The following is a 19,239-nucleotide window of genomic DNA, read 5'->3' as shown; positions in this document are numbered from 1 at the left end:
ATATTGATATTATATTGATAAGATAATGATTTTGTGCCTAAAGATGAGAGTCTAGAAGTTCAAGCTAAAGTGGTTGAATACTTTTGGACAGTGCCTCCACGTGTCTGGGAGGCAGGGAGCAGCCGGCCACACTTACTACTGTCTTGTTGAAATGGAAGCAAAGGAAATGAGACGGCATCTGATATTTTGTTTTTCGCACAACTCACAACTGCCCTCAGTGTGATGAATGTGACATGTCACCTGATGCTGATGATGATGATGATGATGATGATGATGATGATGAGGAGGAGGAGGAGGAGGAGATTTGTGTTTTGAAGCTGGTGTGGATTCAGCAGGGTTTATATAGTGAGATGATCGGTTTGTATGTTATGTGCTACGTCCACATGTTTCCTGGCCTGGTCACTCCTACAGGGACTCCCTGCCGACTATACCACCCACCATCACCTTCACCAGTACTTCCTGCAGGACTCAATGTACCGGTGGAAAACTGGAAACAGAAAATTATTTCCTATCTACCTTTTTTTCCAAACTCTGCATGGGGTGAACTCATTTAGGACAAAGAAAAAAGTGATTTTGTAATGAAATAATTTAGCCCAACACTGAATATATACATATATATATATATATAGTTTTTATTTCTGTCGCAATTCATGTAAGTTCATAGAAGTGAACTAAACAATAATTTGCATTGAAATCACATGTGAAAACGGCTCCTATTTTTAAGTCTTCACAAATAAAAAGCTGTGAATTGTCTTGACTCCGTTTGTGTTTATGCTCTGAGATCACAGGAGGGATTTCAAAGGTCACTGTCCCACAATTCAACACAGAAAGAATGGGCACACACTGAGACAGAGAAGAGAGGGAGGGTCATGTTTGTGTGTTCACCCTGCATTGTTGTAACGAACAGAAAAGAGGGCACAGCACAGATGGCATCAGTGGAGAGTACATGGAACTCAGCAGAGGTCACAGCATGAAGCACAAGAAATGAAGAAAGGAAAACGTTTGAAGGAAATGTTTGAAGTGTGTTTGGTACCTTTGTTATCCCCACAGGAGAAACGAATGTGATCACCTATGCATCATAAACAAAGGAGTCAGACAGGCCAGAGTCCAATACGTAGGACAAACTTGCCACCACAATAAAAATATATCCCATATCTCAGGAAAGAGTAATGACTGAAATCAAGATAAAAAGGCTAACCAGTTGTTTAAGAGTCATGTTATTACAACTTCACAACTCTTTCCACTGGATTGTTTTTCTCTCGTTGTAATGGTAAATGGACTGTATTTATTATTGCATTTTCTAGTCCTATCAACCACATAAAGTGGTTCACACTTCAGCATGTGGACTAGAGGAGCTGGTGATCAAACCACCAACGACCCGCTCTACCTCCTGTGCCACATCTGCCACAGCTTCTGTATATCACACAGTTAGAAATCGACTACTCGGAAATTTTAGGGTTCTACTCACACTGTCCAACTGATCCCAGGAACTCTGAGGCCTTGAATGACTCAGATGATCTGAAGAGCTTTGCAGAGCGGAGAAAAAACAACAAAAGAAAGGTGCAGACATGAAAATCAATGAAAACATACAGAGAGAGACCACAAATATCCTGGGGACAGAAAAATAGTTATTGGCTTTAAAATAAATGCAGGAGCTGGTTGATTTCGGCACAGTTACAGGGATAGTTTGACAGTTCAGGATTTGCTTAAGAGTTAGGTGAAAGCAGTGATACTCCTAAAACTGGACCATGGCCAGAAGTCACTGCATACAGCCAAGAAAAAGTCTGGATGAACCACAGTAATTTGTCATTTCCACACTCTAGTTTTTTGGCAGGATCAGACAAACAAAACATAGCATTTAAAATCCTTGAACATAGCCATGCTAGTTATTTCTAACGGCTTCAAGCCTTTATGCTATGCTGAGCTAAGGGTCACCTCCGCAGCTACAAGACTGGTGTCCGGTGAGTTTTCATTTGACACCAAAAAGCTTAAACAGAATGAGAAGTATGTAAAAAGATTTAGAGATGAACATGAATATCAAACTTGTCTGGTGTGGTATAGGGACAGGAGCTGGGGAATGTAAGTGGCCTTTACCTTCTGACTCCATCTGAATCTGGACATACTAATTTATATTTTCAGAACAAGTCTTCTGATCCAATGCTCACCATGTTGTTTACGAGCCAGTGTTTGAGGGGCCTGCAGAGGGTCCAGGTCTTGGTGCAGTAAAAAAAAAAGGACAGGGATGGGAGGGAAGCAGGAAACAGTCCACACTTCCTCAGACAGGATACTGTGTTCCTCTAAGAGTCATCCTGGAATCGAATGCCTCAAAGGCCTGAAACACGTCTTTCACACAAACACACTTCTTTTCCTTTTGACTCATTAATGTATTGTAATAATTAACATCTGACTCAAGAACTCAGCAAATAACTTGTTTGGTAACACTGGCCCCTCAGATCAAAGTGTGATGAAGAGGTGCTGATTTAGAATCTAGAGAATTGCTCTAAATAAAACTTAAATAACTGTCACATCTCAATGCACACAGTACATTTACTTCACTACTTCTTCAAAGGGAAATGAATATTTGCTGAAAGAACTATAGCAAGAAATGCGAGATCAGGGCTTTCTCAATTTGTGATTTGTTTGTAACCAAGGATTTGTGTTGTAATCATCATTATAATTTGGACCCAAAGTTCTCTGTGCTCACAAAACTGTCATGGACATGGAATTACGTTGTACAGACTCACAGCTCCTCCGTTGACCTCGTAAAACTCCATGGCTAGGGATAGATTACAAAGGCCACATAATCTAACCTATAAGGTATTAATGCTACAATGTCAGCTCTTAAGATTTTATTTATCTTTTTTTTTTAAATCTTATTTCTAATCATATTTTAATCAATATTTATCCAATCTTAATCTGACAGAGCGGTTGGCATAACCCTTGCAAATCACTATTTCTAAAATTGCATTCAAAGCAAAGATGTGGACGTTGACTTGTGTATCTTCCAAGCTTGTGAAACTAGTGTCTAAATGTATGTTTAACAACAAATGCATTCCAAACAATTCACTAAGAGCTCAGGTCTATAAGAGGAGAGCTGCTGTTCACAGTGTGACTGGTAGATGTATCTAACTCATAGTGGGATTCCTTGGTTTGGTGCTTCAGCACGGAGGCACTTGGATGTGGGCAGTTAGAAGTTAGGCCAGTCTCCCCACCACCAGTAAAACCAGGTTTTCTAAGACTGACCCTTTAAACTGAGAGCTGGACCAACCACCCTTCCACTGGGGCAACCCTGGGATCTAACAACCTGTAATGAAGATTTTAAGAAGGTATTTGTGGGAGAGAGAAAAAAGCATTTACCTCTGTGACTACACATCTACAGATACACTTGAGTGACTATTTTCTACAGCTGCAAATTATTTCATACACGTACACACTCACTTTTTACAGATTCTTAGATGTTTTATTCACCAGAATGACTCCATAGTATTCTTGTTGTTCTTTCACATGTATTCGTTGTACTTAAAAGTCAAATTATTAATGCACACAACACAAATGATGAATTCATATAATGCAATACATTTCTATTAATCTAAATAACTTATAGTAAACATATTATGATCTTCTACAGGATGAAATACATTCAAATGTAGCTTTCATGTTTCAGTAATAATGTTTCTGTAATAATAATCCAGCGATGTGAAGTCTCAGAATCAGTTTTCATGGACAAGTATGTGTATACAGGACAATTGACTCTGGTTTAGTATCGATCTCAGTAAGTTTACATAGTACATATGTTACTATTTTATTCTTAACATCAAGTAAAGAAAAGTGCAAAAAAATAAACAATAGACAATATAGAGTGATGCATCATGACTCAAGTGTGTGCAAATCAGCTGCTCTGTGTGTGCAATATGCAAATATGAACATGTGAATATTTGCATGTTATTTACACTGTGGAGGATATGTAAATGACAGTGAATGGTGGTTTGTAAATGTTATAGACTCTGCATTTTTAGATGGTAAATATGTGTATGCATATATATATATATATATATATATATATATATATATATTTACATATTTACACTGACACTGTGTGACTGGTAAAGTGTTCTTCTGCCTGTGGAAGTGACTGTTAATGTCTGGTTGTCTTATTGTTCAGTGCTCTGTAGCGCCTCACTGAGGGGAGAGGCTGGAACAGACTGTGTCCAGGACGTGAGGGGTCTGCAGTGATGCTTCATGCACTTCAGTCTAGAGGTGTGTGTGAGTACTGAATGGAGACCAGGTTGGCTCTAGTGAGTTTTTCTGCAGTCCTGATGTTCCAGTACAGTCTGTCTCTATCATGTATGGTTGAAACGATTTGTCCATTTACTGATTGGTGTATAATTCATAGTCAATTATTCAAGTCATTTTAAGATCCGGTTCCAGCTTCTGGCAATGTGCACCTGATTTATTGGTCCTTAATACTAAAAGATTAAGTGCGTGGTTTCAACAACAAAAATGAATTGAAGTTTTTGTTTGAAACCGATCTCACTTTTTTAGATTTTCTCACATATCCAAATGAATCAAAAATAATCTATTTTTTAAGACCTTATCTGAATAACCCCTCATCCATTTAACTTTGCATGTTCATAGTCAAACTGACCAGACAAAAAGTAAATAGTCTAAATACTCTCATGCTGGCTTTACTTTTCATGTGCTGAGTTTAAAGTGCTGCCACCTGCTGGAGCATTTCTACACACATTTCAATCTGAATGCACAGTTTGAAGCGCCTCTCACGGTTTCATGCACATTTCACACGAGCACGTGTTAATCAATTGGATTATTGCATCTGAATCATGGATGTGGTATTTACTCCCATCACATTTCACCCGGAACTGTTGCGAGCGTTTTCCCGACGGTCACTTTTCCCTGTTGCACAAAACAACGCCGCACTGAAAATGACTCTGCGCTCACTCTTGAGTTTGATTCATATTCTCTGGTCTTCTCTAGCTTGTTGTTTCCTCGCTGCTCTTTGTGTTCACAAGCTCTCCAGAAAATATCAAACATGTCGTCTGTATGTTGTGTTTCAGGATCTTATTCGCTACGGAAAAACAAAACAAAACCTCCACAGAGAAGACTGGCTGCGAGTGTTTGACGTCCCTAAAAGGTAAGACACGATCCTGCACAGCAAATACACAGCCATGACTTGTGTTTATCATTTCTACAGAGATTAAAATCCAGGTTTTAGTTGAAACACCGTTGTTTAATAATCTGAGTTTGTAGATGCTTATTCAGCTGCACGCACACATGGATCATTCTTCTGTCCTCCAGGTGTTTCTGGCACTTCTACGCAGTCTCAGTTTGCTGGAATGGTTTCCTCCTGACCTTGTACCTGAACCTCACGTTTCAGCATCGCTCGCTGCCCTCGTGGCTCACTGGGATGTTAGACATGTTGTCAGGTGTGAGCGGAGCACACAGTCAGGGTAGGCTGCCACTTCTCTGCTCTGTTCAAGCTTCACTGTCCCTGTTTTGCTCTGGTGTCTGATGCTGGTCCCGCCTGTAGTCCCACAGCTGTCCACTCTCCTGGTGCAGCTGCTGCTCTGGCTCCACTCCCTCAGGAGGCTGCTCGAGTGCCTGTGTGTCAGCGTCTTCTCTGATGGAGCCATGCATGTGGTGCAGTATGTCTTCGGGCTTGGGTATTACATCGTGCTGGGGTTAACAGCGCTCTGCTCAGATCATGGGGGGGAAGGCGCTGGCTCCCTCCTCTCTCAGTTGAGCTGGTTTCACGTGGCTGGGTTTGGATTTTTCATCGCAGCCTCGCTGCTGCAGCATCAGTCCACAGTCCTGCTGGCCAGGCTACGCACTGGAAAGTCAGGTAAGCCTGTGCAGTTGTCTTTCAGTTCCTGTATGTTTTGTTTAGTACACACGATGCACACCGCCATTACAAATTAGCATTTCCTTAAGTAGTGAGTTGAGTTGTGGGCTTGTCAGTAAAAACAATGAGATTAATGATGCTTGTAAAAACCCTGTGAACAAGTTCTCCAAGCAAGAAAATAATAGGCCGCTCGAAAAGCTTTAAATTAGTCTCTCTTAAAGTGAGAAATTTGATATTTGGTTTTAAAGTTAGAGGAGAATCATTTTTCCAAAATAGAAGAATACATTTATTAGCAAAATTACTAGTCTGCTTTTTTTTATCCATTTGAAAATTGGATAAATCTGTGGTAAGTTAAGGCAAAGGTTTAGATCAAATTCTATTTCTAATACCGATTTGGAAAGAATTGAGAGAGAATGAGTCGACCTCAAACTGCCAAAACAGATGCACAAATTTAGTTTCACGTAGCTTGAAGAACTTGTTCAAAGATGATCAGTGATCAGTACTTGAGACAATCTTTATGAAAGTACTCCATGAATGACACTATCACATTTACAACGTTAACTGTTTTGTTTTTGATTTATTTCTTTGTTTTGTTGTTCTTGTCAGTTTTTTGAATATATATTTTTATATTTTAATTGTTTTATATATTATTATGTGATATAATTTTGCATAAATAAAGGGGCGAAAGAAAGAAAACAATCTCTGTGTTTTATATGTGGGTTAGTCAGCATGAGTGACCCCTTTCACATTACACAACATTTCATCCATTGGTCATATAAAAGTCACATGATGTATTTTCTGTCTTTTGTGTTGCAGGAGCAGTGGAGACGCTGGCTCACAGAGTTCCATCCGGGGGCTGGTTTGAGCTGGTTTCATGCCCACATTACTTCGCTGAGTTGCTGATCTACATCTCACTGGCCTTGGTGTTTGGAGGCCTGTCTCTGACCTGGTGGCTTGTTGTCCTTTATGTGCTCTTCAACCAGGCACTGGCAGCACAGCTCTGTCATGAGCTTTATATCAGCAAATATGAATCATACCCGAAACACAGAAAAGCATTCATACCTTTTGTGTTTTGAATAGTTGTGCATCTTGTTATACATTCCAAGAGTAAACAGGATCTGAATGTGCAGGAGTGAAGCTCACCTCACAGCGTTGATTGAAACGGTGCGCTCAACCAAGTGAAGCTGCTGGTTGTCAAAAGGACTTACACAGACAGTGCAGTTGCTCCCGAGTGTGAACATGAGGCATAGCATGGCTGCAGAGGTGTCTCCAGGTGAAAGGTGAGCTGTTCCTCAGACACTGATGTGAAGAAATGAGGAACCTCATCACAAAACACTTGTTTGTTACAGCAAGACCTTGTTTGTTTTTTTTAAACTGAATACTTTTATGAAATGTTAACATATTTTTGTGTTGTTGAATAAAAGTTCATTTCAAAATATAAGGGTAAATTGAGAAACTTATTCTTAAATATGTTTATGTTCTTTAAAACAGAAACCCTAAATAGATGGTAAGAGAGAAACCAATGAGACAGTCGGACATGTTTTCTACATGATTGTAATTCAATTTAAAAAAGAAAAATAGAAAAAAACAATACTTCCATTTATGCTCAATTGTTCTTGTTTGTGTGCTTGTTTATCTGTATTATTATGAGTCCATGTGGAGTTGTTCTGATATGACTTGGGGAACCCACTAGATGGCGATGTAATTGATAGTCAACCTGTGACTGAAAACTGATTATATTGAATTAAAGATTTGTAATTTTGCTTTTAAACATTTATATATATTGTTAAATGATCACTGCTGAATATATAGAAGTGGCCATTGCAACCACTGAATAAACATTTAAAATATCTAAGGTAAGGTTGTCGACATATTTAAAGATCGGGTCTTTATGACACTACTATAACAAGAAACCTCTGACGATGATCACGTTTTATTTTTATATACATTTTAAAGTATTTTTCTAAGCGCTCAATACTTTTAAACTGGCAGTGAGAACGACCAATCACTGAGCTCTCCGGTGCCCACGTCATTGTTGCGCTCGTCCAATCATCGCTCAGCTTTAATCGCCAGTGGGTGGGAACTTCCTCCTCTCGCGTTCCTCTGAGCGTGACGTGTATCACGGAGGACACCCTCACACTGTGGATGGGGCTAATATGAAGTTAGCCCGTCCTGCTGCCGGTGATATCAAGTGATTAGCGGAAGAGAAGTTCACGAGCCAACGGTCTTCGGTCGGTGCTTCTGGAGCAATAATGTCGGTGACGGTGTGTGGAGCGAATGGACGCGCTGGGAGAGATGTATTACGCGTCCTGGTTCCGCTCTCCGCCGCCGTGTTGTTGTTGTCGGTCGGAGTCGCTGCAGTTCCAGAGGAGCACAAAGCTGCTCCGGTCCCGGAGCTGCTCCCACAGGAGGTCAGGAGCCTCATCGTCACTGTCGTCCTGCGACTACAACCTTCTGATAGCGTCCTGTCTGATGCCGGTGCCGCCAGTGCTGCCCGCTAGCATAGCTAAGCTAGCCTGCATGCTAACAGACGCGTCCCATTGTTTCCGGTGTTTTAGTTTCACAGGTTAACTGGTGATAATGTGTGCATGTGAAGGAAATGGAGGTCACGTGTTGAGGGTTGAGATGTGATAAAGTTGTGTTTACACATCAATGATGGCGATGAAGCATGTGGGCCCTGCAGCAGCCAGGACGAGACAGACTGACCTGATTGATTAGAAAACACAGCATAGATCCTGTATTGATTAGAAAACAAATACAGGATAGATAGATAGATACTTACTGTATTGATTAGAAAACAAATACAGGATAGATAGATAGATACTTACTGTATTGATTAGAAAACAAATACAGGATAGATACTGTATTGATTAGGAAACTCATTCAGCACAGGGCCGGGTCTAGACAGGCATGTATGAGGGGGCAGCCACAAATCTTGAGGGGGCATTGTGCGAAACATGACATGAGAAACAACTTGATATATTTTATATTTGAGGGGGCAAGCAAGACATTAAGAAGTGGAGCGGAGGAGAGAAGCATGAGATAATAAAAAATATATGAAATTTAATATATTTTGGGGGATTTAGTTTGAGGGGGCACAACATTTATTTGAGGGGGCCAGGCCCCCTCTTGCCCCTGCCTAGACCCGGCCCTGATTCAGCATATATATATATATATATATATATATATATATATATATACTTTATTGATAGAAAACATATACAGGATAGATATATAGATACTTATTTCATAAGTTAATAAACAAAGATACAGGATAGATAGATGGATACTTTAATAGTTAGAAAACAAATGTTCATGATTGATAGATACTTGGAGTACAGGAGTATGTATATAGCAAGCTTTACAAATAGTCAATACAATTAGAGGTGGTCAATATTAAATGATTGTAAGTGTAAGAATACTACACGTGAAAATATTTACTGACTGTAGCTGACTGTCACTCTGTGTGGATTTTCTCTGCAGAAAGCACCAAGTCCTCATCCAATGGGCCCTGTAGTTTCAGAGGATGACTCTCACAAAGGAAACCTGGGTTTCATTCACGCCTTCGCGGCCTCTATCTCTGTCATCATTGTCTCAGAGTTGGGAGACAAGACATTTTTCATCGCAGCCATCATGGCCATGCGTTACAACCGTCTCACCGTGTTGACAGGCGCGATACTGGCCCTGGGAGTCATGACTTGTCTCTCTGGTTAGTAGAAGTGGATGTTTGCTTCTGTTTTTCTTTTGTTAGAATTACTGATTCCTCTCCAAGCAAGAATGAAGTATACTCTACACTTCTCTCCACAGTGCTGTTTGGCTATGCCACCACCATCATCCCTAGAATCTACACATACTATGTATCCACGGCCCTGTTCGCCATCTTTGGTGTGCGCATGCTGAGAGAGGGGCTGAAGATGAGTCCAGATGAGGGCCAAGAGGAGCTGGAGGAGGTGCAGGCAGAGATCAAGAAGAAGGACGAGGAGGTGAGTAAAGTTTTTTGGGTCGGTCAGTAGCAACTCCGACAACATTCATAACTTAAGGGTCAATTTCGATAATGTCCTTAGAGAGCCATACTAAATTATTGAACACATGTCACATACCAACCTCATTAAAGTGATGGCTGGAGCTGCTTCTCTTTGGCAAGTAGTCTGATGTCCGATAGTCGTGATGATGATGATGCTGCTGCCTGCAGCTGTTTTTCCAGTTTTTGCAAGGGTCAATTTCAAAAGAACTGCCTCCAGAAGTAGTTTCCCAAACAGAGGTGCGGACAGCACTACATCTTAGGGCCTAAATAGAATTTATAGAGCTGGAGCAGAGGCAGGTTGGAGTTTCTCGTTGTTTTTTTATATTTCAGGTTGTCAGACACCTCATCTGCTTCCACATTAAACATCTTAACAAAGAGCTTTGGTTCCTTTTCATGTCCCGAATCCTGTTGCACAATGCCTGAAGGAACTCACCTGCGTAATCTGCTTATTCAGTTGCATGCTTTTGTCATATTTGTTCTTGCACACAACTGTGTCCAGTTCTTGCAACTCTGCAGCAGCAAAAAGGTTCCTCCGCAAATTCTCCCTCCTCTTGAAGTTTCAGCTTTTTAGCTTTTAGCTCGCTCATCACAAAACTTGCCTGCTTAATATTATCTTTTATCAGAATGTTTACTTGTGAAAGCAGCTCGTTGGGCACACAAACTAACCCACAGAGCGTGTAACTTTATCCAAGAGCATTTGTCCTACATCCAGTTAAGCTGCATGTTTCCATCTGTAATGATGCTCGAGATTGACCTTTTTTTTCATCACTGCCGCTGTGTCCCTGCAGACTGGGCACAGTTTTACGCCAATAGATCTGTCATCTCGCACGCTGCGCATCTGCTTTTTCGTCTTGACCGTGGCAATGATATTTGTTAGAAATGGTACATAACAGCTCCATGTGTGTTGACCTGACAGGCATACAGCCAGAAGTGGCCACTCTGCAGGACATGCTGGCCTACAATTGTTTTAATTGCAGAAAAAATAATAAATACTGTCATGTCTCGTGGGCTCTATTTGTCTTGGAGGACAGAGGTTGTACAACTCTAGTTGACTTAAAGTCAGTACATGTAAGTAAACATGCTGAAGTTATGTTAATAGCCACAATACATCTCTGAGTTTGGCTACTGTTGCTGACTGGTCGCACCTTCATTTTTAGATACAGTATAAGCCCCATTTAAACACAGATCCTGATATATTGCTGAACCCCTTTGCGTGTTTACAATTTACCAAACAAGCCACGTGTGATTTCATGTAGCATGTCGCCGTTCAGGAATCAGAAGCATGATGTGTAACACAGTGTCGACATCTGTCCACTCATCTCACTTTTGCACAGACATTTGTTTTTGTGAGCAGCTCAGCTGCAGGTTTCTAAGTGGAACAAGATTGGAAGCCTTTTTATCTGCATGGGTGGATGTTGTTTTTATCATATCAAGTAGAGCTGTTATGAATTCAAGTGAATTATTTTGAGAATCCTACCTGTTATAGGTGGACTCTACCTTTTTACTTATGTGAAATGGCTCCATATCAATTGATGAAAGAAGTGCTAGTGTTGAAGCACATGTGTATAGTACTGTACAGTGAAAGATGACTAGTCATAGTGCTCATCCAATCTAAAATAGTCTCCTGTGGAGTATGTCAACCCCGAGTCCTGTGTGGCAGTGACAGTTATGAAAAATATTCCCCTATCTCAATAGACTGGTGAAGCAGTTAGGGTTGGAAAAATTAACTGATTTAAAAGGTTAAAATTGATGATAAAAATAGTTCACAAGAATTGAATCATCAATTTGTTGGGTCTAACATCTCCTGATGAGGGGGAATCATCGTCCAGTGTTTCAGTAGAATCACATTGTCTTTGTCTGCTCAGCTGCAGCGATCTAAACTGACCAATGGGACTGCAGATGTGGAGGCTGGATCAGGGACAACGCTGCCTCAGAGAAAGTGGCACAGCTTCATCTCACCCATCTTCATCCAAGCACTCACCCTCACCTTCCTTGCAGAGTGGGGGGACCGCTCCCAGCTGACCACCATTATTCTCGCTGCACGGGAGGTTTGTTACAGCCTTATTAATTGATTATTCGAAAAAATGATTGGACACATTGTCTATTATCAAAATAATCGTCAGTTGCAGCCCTACACACGTTTTACTTAAAAATAAAATGTTGCAATGTGTCAAGTGTCTACATGTTGTGGCCCCAGTGGGAAATAAAGTTTGTTCATTTTTAACTACACCACAAATCCCATTGTGCTGTGTTAATACACTGATAATTAAGTGTAATTCTCTTTCACATCAACATGAAATGCACTCTTCCCAGGATCCTTTTGGAGTTGCTGTGGGTGGTACACTGGGACACTGTTTGTGTACAGGACTGGCTGTGATAGGAGGGAGAATGATCGCCCAGAAAATATCCGTCAGAACAGGTACGTTGCTGTGTTGTTTTTAAAGCACATGTTTCATATCCTGTTGTCATTACACCATTAAACCATACAGTCCGCTTATTATAAGCTAGCTGCTTTGACACAGTGAGTACAGGCAGATTAATATATATATATATATATATATATATTTCCAAAGTGTGAGTAGGCAAGAACAGAGTTGTTCAGCCTCAGACCACAAGTGAGTGTAAAATACTTGCAGTGTCATGGTACATTTTTGAAAAGTATTTGTACCAGGTCAAATAAAAACTAATGTGAGAAAGAGTTTAATTCAAACATGAAAAAATAATCAATATTTGACTGTTGTCATTACTATACAAATGAGTACTTTTGTTTATTTTATAAATGTGTTGGCTCGTCTTATGTTTACTCTCTTTCCAAGAGACATGCACACACTTCAGAGGACACATCATTGACTTACATTGATCTAACCTTAACCTTAGTTATTACTTGTCTAAAACATGTCTTGTCCCCTCAGAATTTAATGTTTTACATAATAACTTACATTTTACAGGATGAGTCCCCATAGCGTGACTGTAAACAGATTTAGGTCCCCACAACATGAGTAATACCTGGACCACACACACACACACACACACACACACACACACACACACACACACACACACACACAGAGTCTGGTATATATTCAGTGTAAGAAAGAGGAACACAGTTGTTGAATGAGTGTCCTAACGTGCTAAATCTTAGGTTTAGGTTACATTGGTAGTTTTGCTGATTAGAAGACATCAATGATAACTGAATTTGTTTTGTTTCCACAGTTACAATCATTGGAGGAATTGTTTTTCTGGCGTTCGCCTTCTCTGCCCTACTCATCAAGCCAGAGTCTGGATTTTGATTGGACGAAAGACTTTTCAGGTTCACTCTGTATATACGTGTAAAGTTTGGTTCACTTGCTGTTGAGAGATTGTGTGTCTGTGTGTGTCTGTTTGTGTCCAACAGACCTTGTGACAAGTTGAACAGAAAGCCAAAGTCCCGTCCTCCTTCCTTTAGACAGCTCCGTTGTTCCACTACACTACAGCCTGTAACTGTGAGTGGTTTCTTATAGAGGTTACATTTAGTATTAAATAAGATTTTCATCACCAAAACCTTTTGGGAGTTGTTGAATACTTAATAAGTTTTATCATTATGAAGTGCAGAGGCACATTTTATTTAGAACAGAAGCCTCAATGAGGAGAAAACATTGAGCAACAGACATCGGTTGATCAGATGCACGAGAGGAGAGGAGGCAGTGCTGTGGCTTTCTGTTCGAGCTGTGTTCTCTTCACAAAGTGTGTGTGAGGAAGAAGAACACTCGCTGCCCTCCAACCCATCTGTTAGAGGATGTGTGGCTCAGTCAGAGCCCGACATGCAGTACTTTTCTATCATCAGCCATCTACTTCAGACAGTAAGTCCAGTTCAAAGTCATTGCCTTTTTCCTTGTTTATTAATGTTGCATGTTTGTTTTTGTCTGTTTAACATGAGCCCAGATGCTGGTGTTTATTCCACCTTCCCCCCTCGGAGACACTTTTTATTAGAATCCACTGAAGCTGCGGTACAATTTAAGTTGAGACAGAGACATCATTGAAATATTTCCGAGTTATTCCCTTTTGCTGCTGATACCACGAAGCAGTTATTTTAGAGTCCTGAACCACTAGAATACCTCTACGTTCAGGTGTCGCCATACTTACAGTATCCAGAGAGCTACTCCACAGCAAAAGGCTGATCACATATTGGAGATATTGATCAGGGGTTTTCATTTTGGTCCACACCTGGTATCAACATCTGTCCTGAATGTGTCTCCCGTGACCACCTGGTCGGATCTTACTTCCCCGGTCAATATGCAAATACTCACATAAGTCATTTCTGTTTCAAAGAACCAAATTATGTTTTTACTTGTGTGCGTGCGCGACAGAGTGGGTGGAGTCAGGAGTAGCTGGATGACTCAGTGAGATTTTAGTCATTTCAAAAAAGCATCAGTCATGATTGTGGTGCTCAGTGTTGAGTGTGTGGCCACAATCAAATGTATGGACTCTTCAGGACAGATGTTATTCTAGATGTGAAAGGGATCAGTTACCCACAGCTTAAAGAGCACAGATCATGTTGATGATCGGTCAGGAATCAGCTTCACAGGTTAAATCTCAAAGATCCATTTTCATAAACAACTTGGTGCTTCAGTTGTTACTGCCCTGAATCACTAAAGCTGCTTTTAAACATGGACTACACTCCGGATAATCTCCTGACATTCTCCAGTGAGAGGCTCCTGACTTTCTCTGGGTTCCTCCTGCCAGCCCCCTTGTTAAAACCCCAGAAAATGTCTGAGTGAGCCCATGAGACTGTAATAACACCTGAACGCTCCAGAGATTACTGTGTTGCTCATGAGAGACAGGAAAACTCTGTATAAAGTCTGGACCCATGCTGACATTCTCCAGAGTTCTTGTCCGAGAACAGTTAAAGTCACTGATGAAACGTTGTACAAAAGTGACACCACCATGTCATTTGTCCCCATTTGTTTACCCCCTTCAGCCATAAGCAGCTGTGTTGTAGCTACAGCGACACCTCAACCAGCAGTGTAATAAAACTCTGTTTCGCTTTTATTTAAATGCTCTGTGTTTATTTAGCTTCATTTTCTTTTAGCGTATGTACTGTAGACAGAGAACAGGGTGGGACAGAGGTCAAGAGAAACAAGGGATGGAATTATTTTTTTAACTGAACAGGCCAAAGCTGTGTTGTCAATATTTGACAGGCTGTGCCCGGCTGTGAAATCCGTCTGTTTGTGAGACAGGTTGGTTGTAATCTGAAAATTTCTCTCAATAAAAATGTTTCATGTCTTGTCTTCTGTCTAAACCAGTCATTTGTTCTGTATGTGAGATGGTTGCCAACAGACGTGTGCTGAAAAGACAGTAGAGGAAACAGAACACGGAGACATATTATACAGATTTATTTCAGGTTGAAGGGGAGCAAACGGTTGATACATCTGCCTCAGAAGGTTGTGTTGAATTTCTGGACGGTGTGGCTCAAGAAATAAATGCAGCGCAGCACACATGCAGACCAAACACTGAGCTATTACTGAGCAACAGAGAATGGAGGATGACAAATACACAGATTATTTGATGTTGAAGGAATAATGTTTGAGGTCTAAGGATGTTTAACCTCAAATTGAACAGCAGGTGGCAGTAGTGGATCTGGAGAGAAAATATGTTCTGGGGCCGAATCTCAGTTAAAATGTTCACAACAATAAAAGAGCAAGTTTTTATTTATAAGCGCTGTAAAAGGAAATGGTCTATATATTTTTTCTATATACATTTCAAGGGCTAAGCTTTATGTTGCACACCTTTTACTTTATTCTTTTTTTAGGTTTTTGGACAGTTGGTTAGATAAAACAAGACACTAACTTCAGTTTTGGAAAAAAATTATTGAGAAGTGTCAGAGTAATAAATGAAGATAGTTATGATTGTCAATTCTGTATTGATGTAGTTAAAATGCTGGTAACCACGGATCTGTTGACATTAAAACACAGAAAATAGTTTAAATTGATAATTTTGCTTATATATCAATAGAGTATTTTAATGCAGCAATTCTGGCACTGATATTATAAATGGTTAATAAAAGGATTTTTGACCAGATCAACTTATATTCTTAATCTAAAAAATGTCAATGTCAATATAGGTAATATGGTCTAACTAGTTCAAGGCTGCATGTAGTTGTTCTTTATTGATCAAAGTAAATAAAACCTTTGGTCATATCGAACAAACCATCACTAGAAAGTAGCATCGAACCTTTCGATCAGTACGTCGCTGTGTCAGCTGAGCTGAAACCATGAATCGTTTTACTTCTGGCCGCAGCCGAGTCAGTGATGTCAGAGCAGGTGTTCACCATCACCTGGGAAAGGCCAAACAGCTGCTGTGACACAAAGCTGCAGGATTCAGAGCACATTAACCTTTTAGAAATGTCAGGTGATTTTTGTCGCTGAGTGGACTGCAGCAGTAAATTTCCTGAGCCAAACCGAAACGCTACACAAATGTGAAGTGAAAGCAGAGAAAACACAGAGACACAAGAGCTTCTAGTGTGTACATCAGAACTACACAACACTGAACAGAATTCATCGTGCCCTTTCGTTTAGGGCTCATCCTCTGGAGTGCCCCGCTCTTTGGATAACAAAACATTTTCCCTCATGTGTCTATGACTGGTAACCACTGACTGATAACTTTGAAAGCCAAAAAAAAACAAATATGTCAAACAAGCTTTGTCTTTTGAAATGTGTCAGTTTTTCCACCTGTATTCCAGCATGACGGAACAGAACCAGACAGGCAGGTAAAGACTGAACATGATCATGAAAAGAGAAAACAACCTTTAAATCTAACAGTCTTTGTATTAGAGCCCGACCGATATGTTCGTTGGCCATAATGAGCCTTTCACAGATATATTGGTATTTGCAGTTGTTGGCTGATGAATTTCTTTCAATTTTTTCAAATTAAATTTGACGTAAAAAATATAGGTTTAGTTTCAGAATTCAAGTTCTATATATTTTTGATTTACTTTATAGTTACTACTAACTACTTTATAGTTAAACTGTAAAATATCAAGCCACAATTACATTTCTTTGTCATAAGGACTTCATATCGATACCATAGGTATCAATGCCAAGTGAAAATAAAAATATATATATACATATATATGTACATCAGCCAATCATCAGCCTATCAAGATCAGATTATTTTACTGAATATCTGAAGCAGTCTCCAAAAGTCCACATCGGTTGGGCTCTTCTTCGTTTAACCACGTTACAAGCTCTTTTCTGGGGAAAAAAAGTTCAACAGTCTTTATGTGTATGTCACAGTTGGCTTAGATCCTTCATCTCTTGTTAATCCATTGATTTGTTTCAGTTAAAGTTTGCACATTTAAAGGCAAAATAATTTACTTCTCTTATTTACTCTGTCCTCTCATACATTGTGCAAAGGCTCCCGCAGCCACACACCTCATGCAACACACTCATGTAAATGACATTTAATTACATTCTTGCAGGTTTATTGCACCTCGTGAATCTCTCTCCAGAGAAACCAGGTCCCCTGTGCAGCTTTGTGAAATTGTGTTTAGCAGTTAACTAATGTGTTTTATTAAAATACTGAAATGAGCTGCAGCACAACAACTGATGACGAGGGAAGGATGGGGTAGAGACTGTGAAGATGGTCCAGACCACAAGGTCCAACTACAGCGGAGACAGCAGGCTTCAGGGAGTGTATGAAACAACAGTGACATGGACTATTGTTCTTAGTGGGGGGGACTGAACATCGTCTCAAGAAAGAGCAGTTTTCATTAGAGTCACTTTATTCTACGTTATAATGTTATCACATGTTTATTGTGATGCTACTCATGAGTGAAGTTAAGGTATGACGAGTGTCGGCTCGTTCACCGACACTGCTGGTAACTGTTCTTTTGGAGGCTCTTGGTTAAAAAACAGAGCAGCTGGTATTCTCCCAAATGTTGCATTTGTTTGAATTAACTTCCCTCAGCTCTGTGTGTGTGTTGGTGTGTGTTGGTATGTGTGGTCCACCTCTTGGGTCCAAGGCTGTATCCCCAAGCAGTTAGCCACAAAGAGGGTTATTATTAGCATTTTTCCACCGCTACTCAAAGCCAGGCCAAAACCAAACATGACTTCTACGGTACATTGCTGCACAGTGGATGAATTATTGTGAACTTCTATGTCAGACAGGAATTTCCCACACAAGAACACTCCAGCCAAACATACAGAGGTGAACAGACAAAGTGCACGGGGTATCACCAGATACCTCGGGTCAAAGCTCGAAAAATGTACATTGTATGTTTTTCACCAGACTTGTGGCCGTGTGTCGAGCTCAGTCACTTCACACACAGATGAAGAATGGGCTGAGCTGTCAGCTTCATACCATCTGGTGGTGAATTAGATCAGATGGTATAAGGAGGCGTGTGTGTGTGTACTAGCACTGTGTACCTAGGTTAAATTGTCATAAAATGAGCCAATAAGACATAACATTAGTGTATACTGAAGTTTTAAGTATATTTTAAAGCAGTTTTAGCTCAATCTTACTGTTCTAAATGTGCCGTTTCTGCCGCACCAGACAACTGCTGATCCGACTTAGCGACTAGCTGGTGAACAGAGTGGAGCCTTTAGCAGCTACAGAGTCCGATATTTCCCTCAGGGGTCGGGGGAGACCAAAAACAGAGCTAAAAGAGACTGAATGGTGGATTTACAACCATCAGGTGGCCAGATGACAGATATAGAGCTTATGTGTTTACAGGAGGTTTTAAAGAGGACACTGATCACTATTGAGTTTTCTATAGGAACTTAAAACGTTATGAGATCCCTGCAGGGTGACCGGCCTATCTCTCTTTATTATACTGCATGGAGCTCAGACTGGACTACTGCGTCGAGCTCCTGTTTCTCCAAAACCAATTTTCCACCAAAGTGAACTGAGCACTAATGCTGGGCTGGTGCTAGTTCTGAGCTAGTTCAACTTGTAAACCTTTTAAGAACCAGTTTGCTTTTCCATTGGCTAGAGACGGCTTAGAGCCACATTATTACATCACTGTAGAAGTCATTGTCTACGTCTCTTATTTCCCAGCAACACTTGCCCCGACTTGAACACAACATGAACAATGGCAGACTACAGTGTGTTTTCAGGTGTTGCCCCTGGCTTTGCAAACCTACACTGGCAGTCAAACACCACAGATTAACAGTATTTGAGCTAGTAAGGTGGTTTGGGGCCATCTCACTGTTGGCACAGGGGGCGCTGCTCTGTGTCCCCTGCTGACTCCGATAAATAGCTAAAAAAGAATGGATGGATGATCAGCGCGCTAATGTGAAATAAATGATTTACCCTACGCTGGCACAAATCATATAGCCCAAGCTCATTGTGAGCATATAGCAACAGGTTAACAGGACTGACT

The 19,239-nt window shown here is 40.5% G+C and overlaps 2 protein-coding genes across 2 annotated transcripts; both read left to right on the top strand.

The window, feature by feature from the left end:
* The first annotated feature begins 4,823 nt into the window (after positions 1-4,823).
* On the top strand, positions 4,824-7,298 carry srd5a3 (steroid 5 alpha-reductase 3). The gene is made up of 4 exons (XM_020081099.2): positions 4,824-5,149; positions 5,314-5,465; positions 5,546-5,857; positions 6,674-7,298. Exons 1-4 carry the CDS (start codon positions 4,839-4,841, stop codon positions 6,931-6,933), a joined length of 1,035 nt encoding a protein of 344 aa, XP_019936658.2. The 5' UTR covers positions 4,824-4,838; the 3' UTR covers positions 6,934-7,298.
* Positions 7,299-7,934: 636 nt separating this feature from the next.
* Positions 7,935-15,148, top strand: tmem165 (transmembrane protein 165). The gene is made up of 6 exons (XM_020081100.2): positions 7,935-8,268; positions 9,341-9,566; positions 9,665-9,840; positions 11,747-11,929; positions 12,195-12,300; positions 13,095-15,148. The coding sequence occupies exons 1-6, from the start codon at positions 8,110-8,112 to the stop codon at positions 13,169-13,171; spliced, it is 927 nt and encodes a 308-aa protein (XP_019936659.1). The 5' UTR covers positions 7,935-8,109; the 3' UTR covers positions 13,172-15,148.
* Positions 15,149-19,239: the final 4,091 nt, after the last annotated feature.

The sequence above is a fragment of the Paralichthys olivaceus genome, chromosome 3 (assembly GCF_024713975.1).
Source record: "Paralichthys olivaceus isolate ysfri-2021 chromosome 3, ASM2471397v2, whole genome shotgun sequence".
NCBI lineage: Eukaryota > Metazoa > Chordata > Actinopteri > Pleuronectiformes > Paralichthyidae > Paralichthys > Paralichthys olivaceus.
Note: the sequence above shows the minus strand (reverse complement) of the source record. Positions and strands in the feature narration are given on the sequence as shown.